Source organism: Neomonachus schauinslandi, chromosome 1 (genome assembly GCF_002201575.2).
Source record: "Neomonachus schauinslandi chromosome 1, ASM220157v2, whole genome shotgun sequence".
Lineage (NCBI taxonomy): Eukaryota > Metazoa > Chordata > Mammalia > Carnivora > Phocidae > Neomonachus > Neomonachus schauinslandi.
In genome coordinates, this window is record NC_058403.1 from 79,974,722 (window position 1) to 79,995,454 (window position 20,733).

Sequence of the window (20,733 nt, forward strand, 5' to 3'; positions counted from 1 at the left end):
TTAGCTCCGTATCTACATACAGAAATACCTGCTGAATGGACAATACAAAGTAGCAATAATAAAGTGACAGGACATCTAACTAGGATTGGGGGATTTGTGTTTTAACACCAGTTTCAGTAATACCTGAGTCCCTACTATGTGTCAATAATTTACCAAGGACTTACTGTGTGTCAAACACAGTGTTAGGCCCTTAAATAGTATCTCATTTAGTCTTCAGGATACTTCTGAGAGGTAGCACCATCATTTACAGCAGAGGAAGCAGAAAGGTTGACTAAGAGAATTATTCTACTAGGGGTGCCTGGGTAGCTCAGTCAGTTAAGTGTCTGACTCTTGATTTTGGCTTGGGTCAAGACCTCAGGGTTGGGGCGCCTGGGTGGCTCAGTCGGTTAAGCATCTGCCTTCGGCTCAGGTCATGATCCCAAGGTCCTGGGATTGAGCCCCACATCGGGCTCCTGGCTCAGCAGGGAGGCTGTTTCTCCCTCTGCCTCTCTCCCTGCTCATGCTCTCTCTCTGTATCTCTGTGTCTCAAATGAAAAAAAAAAAAAAAAAAAAAAACCCCAAGGGTTTTAAAAAAAAAGCCCTGCATTGGGCTCCATGATGGGTGTGGAGCCTGCTAAAAATTCTCTCTCTCCTTCTTCCTCTGTATCCCCCATCTCTTAAAAAAAAAAAAAAAAAGAAAGAAAGTTATTCAGATAAATAAGTGAGAGTCAATCTTTGAACCCATGTTTGGTTGAATCGAAAGCACGTTTTTAACCTCTACTTTAGAAGCTTGTCCCATAGCTAACACTTGAAAGCTTAGGCAAAAAAAAAACGGCCCTCTGGATTCCAATTTCCTCATCTGTTTACGGAGCAAGACCAAGTGACTCAAGCCCTCCCCGCTGCTAAGGTCACAGCGTGGTGGCTCCAGGCGGCAGCAATCATCATCTCAGTCTGCCTGCCCTTGAGGTCCCCACAAAAATGGAAGAGAGTTTCCTGGGCAGCATGGAATAGGGCTTTTTGGATAACATATTTTGTTTTCATTCTTTTTTTCTTTTAAAAACGTCTCAGGGGATTCTACAGGCAGAGAAAAGGGACCCAGTTTTGGCACACGGCTTTGAAGCTAGAACCTGCTGTTAGGTAACAGAGCCAGCAAGTTGTTATTTTTGTTCTACAATTCTTCACTGACATGGATGCTGGCTGAAATTATAAAAAGGGCAAGGAAAGAAAACCTACATCCAGGGACACTTATTGTCAGCAAAATAAAAGTGGTAAAAGAAAAGAGTAAAAAACGTCATCTTGTTTACCACATTTCAACTGCACCATTGCAGCTGTATACAGAAGAGGATTTTAGGCCTGGTTCTCGTGACACCATCTGAGAATCACTCAATTGAAAGACTCACGCCCTTTCCGTGCTACAAAGTTTCCAGTCAGGGATTGGAGTGGCACAGGTAAGAGTTCCATCCCACAAGGATTTATGGAGCACTTGCTTATGCAGTATGAAATGCTAATATCTTGGGCCAGTTTTCTTTGGCACAGCTATCTGGAGGGGAAGCATATTAGTAGGGAAAGAATACCTTAGACTGTCCTCCTCAGAGTATCTTTTATCTGCTACCACTCACTGATCAGGATACCTGCCTGGTAAAGAGAATGGGAATTCTAGAACAATGAAAGTTCTTAGTTGCCAGGAGACTGATGCTAGGCCCAACCCCCCCATTTGGCTTCCTGGAAGAGCTAAGGAATTCTGGTGATATGTCATTAAGGTATCCAATCAGACAGAACCTTTGACAGCATTGAGATGATTAAAAATCATTGTCATTTTGAGAAAATTGTTCAAGAGAGGATAATAAACACACAGAAGGAGGAAGGTGGATTTGTGCCTTTAAAACTCATTGTCTTCTAGAAATGAGCAGAGGGAAAAAAAAAAGAAAGAAACAGACTCTGAACTATAGAGAAAGAACTGATGGTTACCAGAGGGGAGGAGGGTGAGGGGATGGGTAAAATAGGCGATGGGGATTAAGGAGTGCACTGGTCATGATGAGCACTGGGTGATGTATGGAAGTGTTGAATCACTATATGGTACACCTGAAACTAATATAACTGTATGTTAACTATACTGGAATTAAAATAAAAGCATAATAAATTTAAAAAAACTCACCTTAACAGTAGAATCTCCTTTGGATGGATGACAAGGAGGAGACATTTTTACCTAGAAAAAAAGGCAAACACTTTAATATCATTTTAGTTATAATCTAGTTTTATTTGACCCACACTCAAAATAACTCAACTAGAATTGGTATAACTGAGATAAAACAGACATTTTCAGAACAACAACGATAGATTTTTTTTTTTTTTTTTTTTGGTTAAGTCCCTTTGAAACTTTTCTGGAGATCAAAAGTCAGTAGTTAGCCAAGATAAAAATATGATTAGGGTAAGTAAAGTAGAACAGATGGCCGAGACTGGTTTTAACCAAATGGTGAGGAACCAAATAGATACAGATCTTTGTTGACAACGTTAATCAACTGATGCAATATGCAATGGTCAGCATTTCTTACAGAGGCCAACTCCAAGTATCCTTTGTGACATAACAGCCTTTTAAGCAAGACATGCACAAAAGAATTTGATAAAATAGCCAAAGATTTAGAAAAAGTATCAGCCAAACCATAATAAAAGGATGTTTAGCTCAAGGAAGAGAAGACTGATGGTATAGGGGTATCCTGAAATATCTGAGGTTTGAAAGAGATTGTCAGATCAGAAAAAAAGAGCAAGACTCAACTACATGCTACATGCAAAACCCATATTTTAAATGTAAAGGCACAAATATGTTACAAGCAAAAGGCTTGCAAAGATATACCCTGCTAGCACTAGATTTCAGAGCAAGGACTAATACCAGGGATAAAGAAGACCATTTCATAATAATGAAGTGGTCAATTCATCGGGAGGACATAATAATCCTAGATATCAATGCATCTAATAGCTTAAAAATACATAAAATAAAAATTGATAGAATTGAAAGGAGAAAAAGATTTTATAGTCAGAGATTTCCATGCCATTCTCTCTCAATATACTGAAGAAGTAGGCAGATATTTAGAAAGGATTTAGAAGACTTACAGCACACAATTAACTAACTAGATCAGTTGGACATTTATAGAACACTCCACCCAGCAAAAGCAGAATACACTTTCTTTTCAGGTACACATGGACCACCACACAGACTATTTCCCGTCAATAAAATAATCCTCAGTAAATTTAAACGGATCCAAGTCATACTAAAGAAGGTTCTCTGATAACACTAGAAGTAACTTAGACTCAGTAAAAAGAAAGATCTCGAAAAAAAATTCCCAAATACTTAGGAACTAAGTTACATTTTCAAATAACCCACGGGTCAAAGAAGAAATCAAAAGGAAATTAGATCCTAGAAACACACAACCTCCCAAGAACGAATCATGAAGAAAGAGAAAATCTGAATAGCCAACAACTAGTAAGAAGATTGATTCAGTAATCAAAAACCTCCCAACAAAGAAAAGTGCAGGTCCAGATAACTTCATTGGTGAATTCTTCCAAACATTCAAAGAATCAACACCAATCCTTCTCAAACTCTCCCAAAAAACTGAAGAGAAGGGAACACTTCAACCTCATTGTAGGAGGTCAGCATTACCCTGATATCAAAGCCAGACAAGGACACTACAAGAAAAGAAAATTACAGGCCAATATCCCTGATGAACAAAGATGGAAAATCCTCAACAAAATACTAGCGAACTGAATTCAACAGCATATTAAAAGGATCACACACCATTATCAAGTGGGATTTATCCCTGGGATGCAAAGATGCTTCAACAAATACAAATCAGTAAGTGTGATACCCACATTAAGAGAATTAAGGAAAAAAAAACTATATGATCATCTCAGTCAATGCAGAAGAATTCTTTGCCTTTTTATGATAAAAACACTCAATACTAGGATTAGAAGGAAACTACCTCAACACGATAAAGGCCGTGTATAAAAAAACCCACAGCTAACATCACACTCCGTGATGAAAACTGAAAGCTTTTCCTCTGAAATTAGAAACAAGAATGCTTGCTTTCACCACTTCTACTGGACATAGTATTAGAAATTAGCCAGGGCAATTGGGCAAGAAAAAGAAATAAAGGCCGTTCAAATTGGAAAGGGGAAAAGTAAAACTATACTTTCAGATGACAGGTTTTATGTAGAAAACTCTACAGAGTCCACAAAAGTAACAGTTAGAATAAACAAATTAAATAAAGTAGCAGGCTACAAAATCAGCACACAAAAAATCAGTGTTTCTGTACACTAACAATGAACAATCTGAAAAAGAAATTAAGAAAATAATTCCATTTACCATAGCATCAAAATGAATAAAATACTTAGGAATAAACTGAGCCAAGGAGGCAAAGATAAAAAGAAAACATCTTGTATTCCTGGATTGTAAGACTTAATTGTTACGATGTTCACACTATCCAAAGCAATCTATAAATTCAAGGCAATCCCTATCAAAATCCCAGTGGCATTGTAGAAGATACAGAAAAATCCATTCTAAAATTCATAGGGAACCTCATGGGACCCTAAATAGCCAAAACAATCTTGAAAAAGACAAAAGTTGGAGGTCTCACATTCCTAATTTCTAAACTTACTACAAAGCTACAGTAATCAAAATTGTGCTACTGGGATAAAGACAGATATGTAGACCAATGGAATAGAGAGGCCAGAAATAAATCTTCACATATAAGGTCAAATGATTTTTGACAAGGGTACCAAGACCATTCAATGGGAGAAAGAACAGTCTTTTCAATAAATGGTGCTAGAAAACTAGATATCCATATGCAAAAGAATGAAGTTAGACTTTTACCTCACACCATATATGAAAACTAATTCAATGTGGATCAAGAACCTAAATGCAAAAACTAAAACGATAAAACTCTTCTTTAGAAGGAAACACAGGGAAAAGTTTCATGACTTTGGATTTAGCAATGATTTCTTAAAGATGACACCAAACGCACAAGCAATAATTAACAAAAAAATAGACAAACTGGACACATCAAAATTAAAAACCTTTGTATACCAAATACATAAATATAATAAAAAGGCAACTCATCAAATGGAAGAAAATATTTGCAAATGATATGGGATAAATATCCAAAATAAGGAATTAATATCCAGAATATACAGAGACCTTTTTTTTTTTTTTTAAAGATTTTATTTATTTTTTTGACAGAGAGAGACATAGCGAGAGCAGGAACACAAGCAGGGGGAGTGGGAGAGGGAGAAGCAGGCTTCCCGCAGAGCAGGGAGCCCGATGTGGGACTCGATCCCAGGACCCTGGGATCATGACCTGAGCCGAAGGCAGACACTTAACGACTAAGCCACCCAGGCGCCCCCAGAATATACAGAGATCTCTTAAAATTCAACCACCAACAAAAAAACCACACTACTGGACATAGTATGATCAAAAACATGAGCAAAGGACTTGGACATTTCTGTAAAGGTGTATGGATAGCCAATAAGCACAAGAAAAGATGCTCAACATCATTAGTCATTCACAAAATGCAAATTAAAAACACAATGAGATACCATTACACACCTACTAGAGTGGCTGAAACTAAAAAGTCTACACCAAGGATGTGGAGGAACTGGAACCCTCATACAATGCTGGTAGGAGACTAAAATGGTATGACCACTTTGGAAAGCAGTTTGGTAGCTTCTTAAGATGATAAGCACATATTTGCCATATTCGTCAACCATTCCATTCCAAAGGTATTTACCCGAGAGAAATGAAAGTATATGTCCATACAAAGACATGTACACAAATCTTCAGAACAGCTTCATCTGTAACAGCCAGAAACACCTATCATCAACAGGTGATATCATAAACAAATCATGGTATATGCATTAAATTGCAATACTACTCAGCAGTAAGAAGAAATGAACTCTTATAACAACTTGGATGAATCTTAAATAATTATGCTAAGTGAAAGAAGAACTTAGTTGATGGTTCCATTTATCTAAAATTCTAGAAAATGCAAATTATTCTAACAGAAAGCCAATTGGTTGTTCCCGGGGAACAGATGGGAGAAACCAAGTTTTTAGCAGTGAGAGGGTCAGTACCTTGATTATAGTGATGGATTCAAGGATATATACATGTCTTATTTGTATACTTTTGTCCATGTAAATTTATTTAATATCAGTTATACCTTAATAAAGCATTTAAAGAGATTTGTAGCATGCAGCTAAAACAGTGCTTAGAGGAATAAATTTACAGCTTTTTATACTACACTGGAGAATAAGAAAGGTTTAAAATGAAGGACCTATGCTTCCAATTTAATAAGCTAGAAAAAGAAAATCAAAGTAAAATCAAACTAAGTAGAAGGAAGGAAGTAAGGAGCAGAAATCAATCAACAGAAATCAAACACTAGAGAAAATTAACAAAGCCAAAAGTTGGTTCTTTGAAAATATCAATGACTGATAATTTAGATTGACCAAGAGAATATAAACCAATAATATCAGCAATGAAAGATATTACTACATACTGCAATACTTACACATTTAAAAGAGGCTATTATGAACAATTTTATGCCAATAAATTTGACAATTTTTTTAGGGGGAGAGGGGCAGAGGAGGAGGAAGAGAGAGAATCTTAAGTAGGCTCCACACACAGTGGATCTGGGGTGTCCTGATCTCAAGACCCTGAGATCATGACCTGAGGAGAAATCAAGAGTCGGACACTTAACAGACTGAGCCACCCAGGCACCCCACATGTGACAAATTAAAAGGACACATTCCTTGAAAAGCAACTTACAAAGATGGACCCAAGATGAAACAGGAAATAGGAATAACCCTATATTTATTAAAGAAATTGAATCTTATCTAATTGTCTCATAAAGAAAACTCCAAGTCCACATGGTGTCAGCAATGAATTCTAGCAAATATGAAGTACACAGGGATTAGTATCTGAAATTGGAATAGCAACTTGTTTACAAGGAAAAATACAATCCTTACTGCAAGCAGTTCAACAGACAGTAGACAGGATCAGTCTAGGGTGATGTAGCAGAGGTGTAAGAATTAGGCAAGCAACTGGATTCAAGTTCTCCAGCCCCTTCGATCTGACAGTCTAATTCTAAGAGCCTCCAGTACAGATGATGAAGACATTTCCTATCACTGTGGCATCAAGCTATTCAAAAAAGACCATGTTGTAGTTGTTCTGGTTTTTTTGTTTTTTTTTTTTTTGCCTTTCCCCTCTGACTTTCAGAATAACTTTAGAAAACATACCTCAGCTCAGGGGTCAAAACTGCTGGCTGTTCAGACTGTCCTTTCAGTTTTAGCAGGTCTGCAAAAATTAGATTTGACAGTCTTTGCTTTAACATACCATGACATTAATACTCTGGAATTCACTCCAGATGTATGATGTAGCTTGCTAAACATGATCCAATTTTAACTCCTGGTATGCTCTTTTTGAAAAGGGAGAAAATAGATTTTCAAAGCAAAGTAGATACTTAAGCTTAAAAAATGACCTCATGAAAGAATCTGCAGATTTTTAAAAACAAGCCAAGAACTAGATGTGATGCTGGACGATTTACCTGAGAGAGCTGTTCTCTGGAGATTAAGTTAGAGAGTGTTTGAAGTGGCAACAGAACTGGTTCAGCATCACTCATGAAAAGTCTTATTTTTCATTTAACAAGATTCCTTCTGGAAATGCCTCAGGCAATGCAGCTTGAAAGAGACACTTGAAATGCAGGTGTGCACACACTAGATCTGGGGATATGGATGATCTATTAAGCTATGGCCTTAATAATGCTAAACTTTTGTGATCGTTGTTAATGATTTCTGACTTAGAGAAGCAATTTGATCTGAAGTTTAATAGCAGTAAGAATACCTTCCTTATCACCTTGATTGTTCTGATTACAAAAGGAACATATGTTCACAAACAGAAATTTAGAAAATACTAAAAGGCAAAACAAAGGAAATAAAAATCACAATCTGATTGCACAGCCGTAACTACTACTAACATTTGGAATCACACCGTTTTTGTGATCTTTCCATGTTACCTGTTGAAAATGTTTATTTCACATCCGTATTCTTCCATAACATGATTTTTCTATTAAGCAGTCCCTTTATTGCATAAATATACTGTGACTATTTTCACCAACTATTGGAAGTTTACTGGGGCATTTGGATTGTTTTCAAATCTTTTTTTTTTTTTTCTAAAGATTTTATTTATTTATTTGACAGAGAAAGACACAGCGAGAGAGGGAACACAAACGGGGAGTGGGAGAGGGAGAAGCAGACTCCCCGCCGAGCAGGGAGCCCGATGCGGGACTCGATCCCGGGACTCCAGGATCATGACCTGAGCTGAAGGCAGTCGCTTAACCAACTGAGCCACCCAGGCGCCCTCAAATCTTTTTTTATTAAAAAATGCTGTCATAAACATCTTGCATATAATACTTGCTACACACACTCTTGATGTGTTATTTCCATTGCACATATAAGTCCCTGCTTCAAAGGGTGTAGGAAATTTAAAAATACATATTGCCAATTTTTCTCCTGACAAGGAAGATGGATCCACACCCCTTTTCCTGTAATTCTGAAATCCCAGAAACACTGAAACAAAAAAATGTATTTTTTTAAACTTTTGGCACTGACAGCAAAACCTGACCTGAAGTGAAGTTAAGGCTAATTAGTCTTTATTTATCCCACATATTATGGGATGCTGCCCTAGACCTCATTGGGAATGTTCTGTAGTAAAAATATGTACCATATTACCTTTCTTCTAGCACTTCGAAGTTGCCATTTTATTGTGTTTTTTTTTTTTTTGAGAAGTCAGCCATCAGAAACTTCTGCTTGCTCTCTAAACAAACTTTTCAAATTTTGTTTAGAGCTTATAATTGTTTAGCAGAAAGGCTGTCCAATACAGGTTACCCTGCCATTACTAGAATTGGAACTCTCTCTGTATTACATTTCTTCAAATACTTTTTTTGTATGATCCCTACCCCTACTTCGTCCAGGACTCCAATTACAGGAGTATTTTGCTACCTGAAGTTGTTCCATAGTCACTGGTGCTCTATTCATTTCTTTCCAGTCTTTCTTTCTGTGTTTGATTTGGGATAATTGCTGTGCTGTATATTCAAGTTCACCAATTGTTTCTTCTGCACTATCCATTATGCCGTTAATCCTATCCACTGTGCTCAACTCAGACACTGGAGTTTTAATCTTTAGATGTTTTACTGACTTGATAACTTTCCCGTCTCTATCGAACATGTCCAGTCTTGCCTCTAGCTTCTTGAACACATGGAATACAATTATAATAACTTTTAATGTTGTTTACTCCTTCTATCATCTGTGCTACTTCTGGGTCTGTTTCAATGGATTGCTTTTTTTAAAGACAATTTTTTAGAGCAGTTTCAGGTTCGTAGCAGAACTGAGAGGAAGGTACAGAAATACTGCATACCTCCTATGCTTCCACCCATGCACAGCCTCCCCCGTTATCCACATTCCCCATCAGAAGGCTGTATTTGCCATAATTGAAGACACATTACACTGACACATCATCTCCCGAAGTCCACAGTTTACATTAGGGTTCACTTTTGGTGTTGTGCCTTCTCTGGGTTTGGACAAGTGTGTAATGATATATGTCCACCACTACAGTATTGCCCGAAAAGTCTCTGTGTTCCATTTATTCACCCCTTTCCCCTGCTAGCTCCTGGCAACCACTGATGTTTTTACTGACTCTATAGTTTTGCCTTCTCCAGAATGTCATAGAGTTGATTTTCTTCTCCTCTTTATGACTTGCATTTTTCCTGCTTTCTTGATCAAATGCCAGACATTGTGAATTTCACCTTGTTGGGTAAAATACTTTTGTAATCCTTAACATATTCTTGAACTTTGTTCTGGGGTGTGGTTAAAATACTTGAAAATCATTTGGGGCGCCTGGCTGACTCAGCCAGGAGAGCATGTGACTCCTCATCTCAGGATCGTGAGTTCAAGCCCCATGTTGGATATACAGATTACTACAAAAAAATAAAACTTAAAAAAAAAAACAAACCTGGAAATAATTTGACCTTTTTTTAGGTTTTGTGTTTAAGCTTTGTTAGGTGGGATCAAAGCTGCGATTAGTCTAGGATTAACTTTTCATCAATACTAAGGTTCAGACAGGACTTAGTAGTCAGTGCTGCCCTGTGAAGTATGTATGCAGTGCCCCTGGCTGGCATTACTCCTGGCTCTGTGTGAATCTGGGGGCACTGCTACTCTAATCCTTTCGTGTGGTTCTTCCTCTGGCTTCCAGTACTTCCTCACACAGTGGACAAAACTTAATACTGAAAGTTGTCTTCTGCAGATCTCAGAGCAGCTCTCTCCTGTTCGTACTCTGTTCTGTAAACTTTAGCCACCTTGCTCCCCTGGACTCCAGCTCTGTCTCCTCAACTCTGAGAGACTGGTGAGCTCTGCCTCGGTTTCCCCTCCCGGTGCCAGGGTGTGGAAACTTTCTCCCGGCAGTACACTAGGGACAAACCTAGGGCTTACATTATTTGTTTCTCATCTCTCAGGAGTCACACTCCCTCACTGCTTGATGTCCACTGTCTTGAGAACCACAGTTTTATATATGTTGTCCATGTTCCTCCGAGAAACTCCAAATGAATCCTGTCAGAAGTTGAAGTCCCTATATTACCTTCTGAAATGAAATCTAAAATCAAAAAAAATTCTCAATTCTGAAACCTATCTGGTCAGAGGGATTTGGATAAGGGATTGCAGACCTGTAGCAATATGCACTCCCACTGGTAATGCATAGAGTGTCTGTCTCTTCACATCCTTATCAATATAAATGCATATGTATTTTGAAATGCGGACAGTTTACTGTGTATTTTTAAAAAGTTGCCAGTTTACGAAGTTTAAAAAATGGCATCATATTGCTGTTTTAATTTGTATTTCTTTGATCACTGGTAGAGTTGAACATTTTTCACATTTCATTGAACAATAGAATTTTTTAAATGACATTTGCCCACATTCCTATCAAGGCTTCAGCTCTCCATAAAGACTAGAAACACTCTTTGGGTACTATTGTTATCCTCTCGTCTCCTGGACACAAGCCTTTTCTGGATCAAAGGGAAGTGAGCAATTTCTAAGACTTGGAAGCATCTGATTTTTTAAACCGCGCTGGCAGCGGTTGACCATGGAGCTGCTCATTGCGATGTGGCTGTCTATCCATTTTCCACAATCAGAGGAAATGGATCATAGCAGTCCCCTGTTTCAAACCCTTCAATGCTGCCTACTACTTTAAGAGTAAAAAGTAAACTCTTCACCAGACATTCCCGGCTCCTCAGGACATGGTCCTGCCTACCTCTTCAACCTCATTCCTTGCCACGCTCCCCTTTAGTTTCTCTGTTCCAGCCACTGAGCTTTTTTCAGTTCCTCGAACAAGTCATTCCTCTCCTCAGTGCCTTCCTGCTTACTGTTCTCTTGCGTGGATCATCTTCACATGGCTGGTACCTTTCTATCTTTCAGATCTTAGCTTAAATACCACCTCTGAAATGGAGATTCCCTGACCACCCTCTGGAGCAGGTTCCCCTCATGTTATTGTTCCCATTCTTCCCACGTTCTATTCTTCGCCCTGAGAACACTCACAACCTATCACAATTTGGAATTACAGATTTGATACAGTTTGTTTACAATTTAGTTATTGTCTAGCTCTCTTCCTACATGCTAAGCTACATAATAGTAGGAAATATATTTTCTGTTTTGGGGGGCGTTGTTCAATAATGTATACTTTAGTCCCAAGAATATAGCATTTGGCCCAAATGAATCACTAAATACTCGGGTATAATAACAGGATTACTAGAAAATGGGCAAAAGTCTCCTCAAACAGATTCATTTAAATTAGGATCATTTATCACCTCTCTGCACTTCTAAGATACATTAACCCTCATTTAACTTGAAAATTTAAGTTATAGGATATTCTTCTGAGAAATGCTGCTATCACCAAATACTGAAATTTCACTGTTTAGCATTTAATTTTCATCTAACTTGTTTATAGCGAGGAACTAACATTCTTTAAAAATGGACAAATGAACACAGGCATTAATACCAGTGTGCCAGTTTCAATAAACAGCCTCTAAACCAAATCTCTAATTTACAGTGGGAATCCAAACTAAATAAGCAATGGACAATGGTTAACAGAAAACTACGACCAGTGAGCACAAATAGATGTCATTTACTGAATAATTTCTTGGAAGTTATAAATACTTCCCTCTGACATTATAAATGTACTCCAAAAGATAAAACATTTTCTTAGACAACCCTAAAAACCAAGAAATAAAACCAACTCAAAGTACCAAGAAAAGTATCAGCTTATTTCATTTACTTCTTTCCTGTTCTGATTATTTAAAGATGAGGAGGTGGGGTGCCTGGGTGGCTCAGTCCTTAAGCGTCTGCCTTCGGCTCAGGTCATGATCCCAGGGTCCTGGGATCAAGCCCCGCATCAGGCTCCCTGCTCAGCAGGAAGCCTGCTTCTCCCTCTCCCACTCCCCCTGCTTGTGTTCCTGCTCTCGCTCTCTCTCTCTCTGTCAAATAAATAAATAAAATCTTTAAAAAAAAAAAAAAAGATGAGGAGGTGGCTATATGTTTATTTCCAATCCCCTTCTCCTCAGATATTTACCTCTTATTGGGGAAAAAAAAACCAACTTTGATATTTGACTAATGTACATGCCTTTCTACCAACAGGAGATGATTTATCCAACTCTGTAAAGGTATCAAGCAAAAGGTTATAAAACTTTCTAATGAGTCTCTAAATGCTCTTGTTTTTTTAAGTTTTAAAAGGAACAACAACTTGAATGTTTCTGGCACATAAAATGTGTTAACTTAGGGGTAACCTGGGTGGCTCAGTCTGTTGAGTGCCTGACTCGATTTTGGCTCAAGTCATGATCTCAGGGTCCTGGGATCGAGCCCCACATTGGCCTCCATGCTCAATGTGGAGTTTGCTTGAGGATTCTCTCTCCCTCACTCCCTGCCCCTTCTCCCACTCACGTGTTCTCTCTCTAAAATAAATAAATCTTAAAAAAAAAAAAAAAGTGTTAGCTTAATACCAGCTCTCAAGAATTCTAAGCCCCGTTAATAATGTAATGTTAAAATTACAATCTAGTAAATCTTCAATTATGTTTCCTTGAATTTATAGCATGTTGCCTGTTGATCAACAATCATTTTAAAAATGAATAGCAAGTTAATTTCTTCTCTTGCTCATCAGTGCCAATGAAGATGGTTATTTACTACTATAAATTTAATAAAGGGTAAGCAAAGAAAATTTAATAATCCAAGAAAACTATTACATTATATTATATAGTATATGGGAATAACATTTGTTGAGAAAATACAGTAGAATGATAAGTACTTCAATTGAAATTAATTTCTCCAGTGTAGTTCATCTGTGGGTAATATGTACTGAAAGCAAACTAGAGAATCAGATAGACTTGCAAGATCTATTTATGGATCTAAACATTTCAGATTGAGCTGTTGTAAACCTGAGGCAAGGAGAAGAGATACGGAAAGAAAGAAACTTGAGTCATTTTTCCCGCTCATAAGGAATAAAAGTAGTTATTCCAGAGGAGAGCAGGCTTTCTGGGGGAATATCTCCCATCATGTCTGTGTAGACATGCTGTTGGGAGGCAACTAATATGTCAGAGTTATTGTGTATATATATACATACATATATATGTGTGTATATATATGTGTGTGTGTATATATATACACAATAACTGATATATATATATAACTGATATATATAATATATATATATATATATATACACACACACACACATATATACTGACTAGTTGTGCAAAACAGAAATGAGGTAAGGAGCAGCAAGAAGACAAGATTCATCCACCCAAACCACAGTTTTGAGGGTAACTGTTGCATCTTGTTGAGCTGGAGTCAGAAACTGAAAAAAATCATCAAAAGTCTTGGAAAAGAATGAAACAAAAAGCGATTTGACTGAAGGATCATGTTACAGAGGCAGTGAGAAGGTTCAAATGCACTCAGTATCTCCTGGGAGTAGAGAGCAACGCGTGGGAGCTGATAGGCAATCTCAGCTTGATTTTGTTTTCCTCCATGCACTGGCTAGGAACTTAATGACCATGGTTGATAGATTTTTTTCAAGGAAATTAAGTGAACAAAGGAGAACTTTCTTTTTCTTTCTTTTTTAAAGATTTTATTTATTTGAGAGAGAGCGTGTGCTCTTTTGGGGAGGGGCAGAGGGAGAGGGAGAAGCAGACTCCCCACTGAGCAGGGAGCCCGATGTGGGGCTCAATCCCAAGACCCTGCGATCATGACCTGAGCTGAAGGCAGATGCTTAACCCACTGAGCCACTCAGGTGCTCCAAAGTAGAACTTCCATGAAATAAAATTTAATAAAAGCCATCATATACAAAATTAGTATTTTCATTTTAAAATTTTTTATAATTAAAAATGGAATGGCTCACACATGGTAAGAAATCTTAATTAGCACAGCCAATATGGTATGGATGTATTTTAAACATCAGTCTTACCAGGTTTCAATAAAGCCAGATGCTAAAAACAAAAAAGGCTAGAGGCAGGAAACCTCGGGGTGATGATGGTCCTATACAAACTGTGTTCAAACACTGGCCTCCCTTCTCTGAGCTACACAGAGTTCCTTCAGCTGTAAAATAGGGGACGTATCACCCTCGTAAAATTGTGAAGATTAGCATAAACACATCTACAGCATATACTTGATAAATTTCATTTTCTCTTTCCTTCTTGTGTTACCAATCCACCAGATCTTTTTACAATGTTTTAGTAACAAAAATAAGAGACACAGACAGCTAGGAGAAAATCATACTTCATATGATTTGAGAATCACTGCTTCATTATTAGGAAGTATCAAAGATTTCCAAGAGGATCTGACCAGTAATCTTACTGGAGTTTCCTAAACAATGAAATGGTTGAGTCATCTCTCCTCCCTTCCCAGAATGGGACAGCCTCAGATAGCTTCAGAAATAAAGTTGCCTTTGACATGTAGGTCCAATTTCAAGATAATTCTCCTTTTCTAGGTGCTCTGAGATAAGGCAGGCAGAAAGTCAGTGAAATAGGTTACCGTCTTTCTTCGCTGTATGAGGGGGTGGGGGGATGTGGGTACAAGGCAACCAGTGTAGTATAAATGGCTTCAAAATTCCAACACCCATTTAGGAACAAATTCTCAGCCAAACACAGAATAAGAAAGAACTTCCTAAAACATGATATAAAGGTTACACATATAAAGTCTATGATTAACATCACACATTGGACACTTGCCCCCAAGATCAATAACAAGGCAAAGAGGTTTATTCTCACCATTCTTATTCAACACTATACCGAAGGTCAATGCAATAAGGCAAAAAATAAAAGGCATAAGATTGAAAAGGAAGAAATAAAAGTCTTTATTTGCATATGATATGATTGTCTATGTAGAAAATCCAAGTTAGTAAGAAAAATACTAGTACTAACTAGTAAGCTTTATAAGGTCACTGGTCATTGGATACAAGGTCAATATACAAAAATAGTTGAATTTCTATATTCTATCAGTGAACAATTAGAAAGCAAAATATAAAACAGTAAAACATGTAATACATCAAAGGTCATTACCTACTTAGAAATAAATCTGAGAAACAAAACAGGTAAGATTTACATGCCCCAAACTAGAAAACACTGGTGAAATAAACAAAAAAAGATTGAAATAAATTGATAGATATACCATGTTGATGGATTGGAAGACTCAATATTGTTAAAATATCAACTCTCCCCAAACTGATCAATCAACAGATCTAACACAATCCTAATAAAATCCCAGCATGACTTTTTTTGTAGAAATTGACAAGCTGATTTTAAAATTTATATGGAAAAGCAAAGGAATTAGAATAGCCAAATGTTAGTAAGAAGAACAAAGTTGGAGGACTCATACTACCTGATATTCACATTTACTATAAAACCACAGTATTGGAGAAAGGATAGACATATAGACCACTGGAAGAACAGAAAGTCAAGAAATAGACCTACACATACATAGTCAAAGGCAATTCAATGGATATCCACATGCAAAAGAACGAACTCCAATCCTTATCTTGTATCCTATTAAAAATGAACTCAAAATGGGTCTGTTTGCCAGGGATTGAGAGCGGAGGAAAGGTTGACTACAAAGAGATATGGGAGACATTTGAGAGTAGGTGATAATACTATATCTTGATTGTAAAGGTGACTGTCAAAACTCATGGAAGGTAAATTTGACTGTTTGTAAAGTATGTATTAAAGTATGTAATTACATGCATAAAACATAATTTTATTTTTTTAAAAAGGAAAAAAAAGGTCTATTTTAGCTGCTCAGGACTATCTAGAAAGAAAGATTTAATTGATAATATCCAAGCAATCTAATGCACACAATCACAAGTTGGTTTATGAATAGGCTATAACTGAAAGAGGAAAAAAAACTAAAATGCCCCAAGATGTGACTTAAGAATTTGCATAAATAATGGTTTCCCCATCAGCATTTGGATTCAGCTTGGAAACATGCTGGAAATCACAAGACCTGTCTTTCCTTCCCTAAATGCAAACAAGGAAGCATTTCGGATGACTACTTAATAAAATTTTCAATCTGGAAACCACACTGAACATCTTTACCTGTAATGTCCTGCCAAAGTCTCTAAATTCAACAATGAATTCTCTTATTACCAAGTCTGTTCTTTGTTTATTGCTGCCTATCTCAGTAAATGGTACCATCATCCATCAGTTGTTGAAGTAAGAAATCTGGGTACTATTTTTGACTCCTCCCTTTGTCTTACCTGCCCATCCAACAAATTTATTTATCACCAAGTCCTAATAATTCTTTCTCTCAATTAAATGCAGTGAAGCAGAAAAGAACATGCAACTGGAAGGTGAATGTGACTGGATGAGAGGGTGAAAAGGGAGTGGTCTGAGATGCAGGTGGTGAGGCAGGGACCATATTAATTATTCTGATGTTTGTGTGCATCTCAAACACATCTCAAATATGTAGTAGTTTCTCCATCCCAACTTCTATCATTCTAGTACAAGTTACCACTTCTTTCCTCTAAATTGCTTCACTATTCTTGGGTCTCCCGACATCCGTTCTTACTTCCTTTTCAATTCACTTTCTACACTGCAGTTAGAGTGTTCTAAGAATACTGCTCTGGAAAAAAATGCTACTCTGATCAGATATTATTCCTTCCTTAAAACCCCTCAATATCCTGTTTCTTTTTTTGTTTTTTAAAAGATTTTATTTATTTGATAGAGAGACAGAGAGAGAAAGCAAGTACAAGCAGGGGGAGCTGCAGAGATGAGGGAGAAGCCAGCTCCCCACCGAGCAGGGAGCCCTACATGGGGCTTGATCCCAGGACCCTGGGGTCATGACCTGAGCCGAAGGCAGACACTTAACCAACCGAGCCACTCAGGTGCACCATACCGTCCTTGTTTCTCTGGTACAATCATCAGAGTAATTAATATGATTCCTGTTTACCACAGCAGCCTCACCTCATACCACTCACTCTCTCATATTGTTGGTCCAGTCATGCTCAATGTCTAGCTTCACAGCAGAGATGCTATGTTTTGTTCTATCTATATTGTTCCCTTGGCCTAGAGTATCCCTCAGTCTACCTACCATTGCACCTAAATCTGTCTAGCTTACTTTCCTTTTCCCTTCAGGGGCAGCTAACATGGCACTTCCAGGAAGCCTTCCATAATTTCCCATGTTGATTAAGTCTACTCATTATCTGCTCTTACAGCATAGTTCATCTGCAAATACTTGTGGCATAATAAAAAATATATATATTTGGACTTTGTCCCCGGTTTCTGGTACATAGCTCCTTAAACTCTTGGAATCTCTGGAGTGATAAGAGTGCCTTCTATATATTAATGGGATGACTGGTATCTCTGGACCCCTAGATAGCTTCAGGTTGTGGGTTAGTCACTACAAAGATCAGGCCATGCTTAGAGGGTGGGAACTTTCAGCTCTACCATCCCCTGTCCTGCCCCCCCGATCCCCAACTTCTGGGGAGGGGAGAAGGGCTAGAGATTGAGTTTAATCACCAATGGCCAATGATTTAATCAATCATGCCTACATAATGAGACCTCTACAGAAACCCTGAAATGGCCAGGTTCAAGGAGATTTTGAGTGGGGGAACACACTGAGGTACTGCGGAGGTAGTGTGCTGGGAGAGGACATGGAAGCATCCTTCTCCTCTTCATACCTTGTCCTGCGCATTTTTTCCATTTGGCTGTTCCTGAGTTGGATCCTTTAATAAACAGGTAAATGTAAAGCATTTTCCTAAGTTCTAGGAGTTGCTCTAGTGAATTATCAAACTACAGGGGGGTTGATCATGGGAACATCTGAATCTGTCAAGTCAGCAAGAAGGGTGGGTAACTGGGGCATCCCATTTGCAACTGGTGTTTGAAGTGAGAGTAGTCTTGTGTGAATGAATCCTTAAACCTTTGGAATCTGATGCCAGCTCCTGGTAGTTAGTGTCAGAAGTGAATTATTGGACACCTGGCTGGTGTCCAGAGTATTGACAGAATTAGTGTCAGACCTGATGTTGGAAAAGTTGCCACATATTTGGTGTCAGAAAGAACCTGTGTTTGTAACTTCACTGGTTACATACTCCACAAGACAAAATGTCTTGTCTACCACTGGACCCCGGCACTTGGCACAGTACCTGGCAAACTGTGCCATACACACTGGATGAACAGAAACGAATGCCTACCACCAGAGTATAAAAATTCTGAACTGTTATCTGGGAGAAGCTAAGCCAGAGTTTTTTTCTGGGTCTGCTTCTTTTTTTTTAAAGATTTTATTTATTTATTTGACAGAGAGAGACACAGCGAGAGAGGGAACACAAGCAGGGGGAGTGGGAGAGGGAGAAGCAGGCTTCCCGCCGAGCAGGGAGCCCGATGCGGGGCTCGATCCCAGGACCCTGGGATCATGACCTGAGCCGAAGGCAGACGCTTAACGACTGAACCACCCAGGCGCCCCTCTGGGTCTGCTTCTAGAACAGCACTGAAAGCTGATGAAACAGAGAGAAAATCAACAGGTTCAACTTTTCACGAAGTGATGTTAAGGCCAACTACAGGATAGGGGGCACAGAGGAAGGAGCAAAAACAGCAAATGTGACACCTCTTCTCACTCTGAAGAGGAGACGAATCGAGAACAGAATAATGATCAAGTCATGGCAGCTAGCAACAGCTCCTCCTTCACACTGGGCCCCTCATGTTGTCAAGTTCTGCTCTCCCAAAAGTTAAGCAGGAGAGTTCAACCGCACTACTGCCTGCTTAAGAAGAAGAAAAGAGAGGCTGTAAAATGAACAGAAGTTGTATCTACTCCATTAGTCAGATTCCAAAGGCAGTGAAAACTTCTCAAATGAACACTACTGCATGCCGTTCTCTGAAGAAAGGCACCCAGCTGAGGAAACCATGCACAGAGCCTGTGTGTACTTCCCTTGTCCACTGGCCCCACTTCAGGGTGACAGCTCCGCACTCTTCAGCACACAGACACTGTGAGGACTACAGCATTTGTACTTGCTGACCGCCTACTCGGTCAAAGGGTCTTCAGCCAACTCATGGGTGTACATCCCCTCTGTTCAACTAGATCTTAAGCTTTTGAAGGGCAGGAAATGTCTTCTCTTGCTCCTAAATCCCTGTTTTTCAATGTGGGGTAAAGACGAGAAGCTCTTCAAATACTGAACCGGGCTGAACAGGAGAGGTCATGCACTGGATACCCATTAGGTAAATTTGTGGAGGCCTACAAGAAAAATGGGGCCAGGCCTGAAAGACACTGGTAAGAAAAGACTAACTCCGTGTTGCCATGAAAACAAGTCTTACCTGGGATGGGGCTGTCTTTCCCGTTTTAATTTCAGATGAGTTTTCACTTAATTTCCCCACTTTGTTACTTGAGCTGCATTTGTAGCATGTCCATCTCGTCTGCCCCTCAGTCTCTATGGTGCACTCTTTGTTTTGCAGACAGAATGAGTGATACAAATGGCCACAGCTGCAAAATGAAGGCAACCAATTTGCACTTTCCTCCTCATAAAATCCACAAACATATGCTGTGTTAGAGTGTATTTATAAGTGATAAAGATTTCCAATAAGCTGGAACGCACTGACTGTTATACAGTTAGGAAGAAGGGAAATTTACTTTTTGCTGTCCTCTCTTTTAAAATCCGGACACACATATTCGTACACTCAAGTTGTCAGTAGGAACAGAATCACAGTACTCTGACTGCAAACCACCTGGGAGATGACTTGAACTTCTGTTCATTTCTCAAACTATGAAATATTTTTAGATAGTATAAAAACGCAATTGGGGAAAATCATAATGATTTAAGTAGCTTGATGACAACATGAGTGGTCTGTCTCATCAAATCCAAGGCAACAGTTGTGATTTGATTAAGTATTTATGAAAATGTCAGTACTACATTAAATTCTTACACTATTCATAAGAAGAAATTCCCTGTTGATTACAAAATGAGCCTCCCAGACTGAGTGTTGAATATAATTCTCAATCATCTATACGGATTCCTCCTCACTTCTCCAACCTGAAATGTTGGACCACCTCAGAAGTCAATTCTTTTCTATAGTCTTTCTCTACTCTTTCTCTTCTACAGCTATGCTTTGCTCCTTTGGTGATTACTTCCGGTTCCATAGCTTCACGATACCACCTACATGCAGATGGGATGTCTTATAGGCAACAGGTGTGTCAAACCAAATT

At 38.5% G+C, this 20,733-nt stretch overlaps 1 protein-coding gene across 3 annotated transcripts in view; it reads right to left on the bottom strand.

The window, feature by feature from the left end:
• The window catches only part of VPS8 (VPS8 subunit of CORVET complex), a 237,786-nt gene that overhangs the window by 31,153 nt on the left and 185,900 nt on the right, over positions 1-20,733 (bottom strand). For all 3 annotated transcript variants that reach the window (XM_044914623.1, XM_044914617.1, XM_044914619.1), the window contains 2 exons: positions 19,848-20,013; positions 2,135-2,185 (listed from right to left, as the gene is read on the bottom strand). In XM_044914623.1, coding sequence (XP_044770558.1) covers positions 2,135-2,185; positions 19,848-20,013 — 217 coding nt within the window. The remainder of the gene's footprint in view (positions 1-2,134; positions 2,186-19,847; positions 20,014-20,733) is intronic.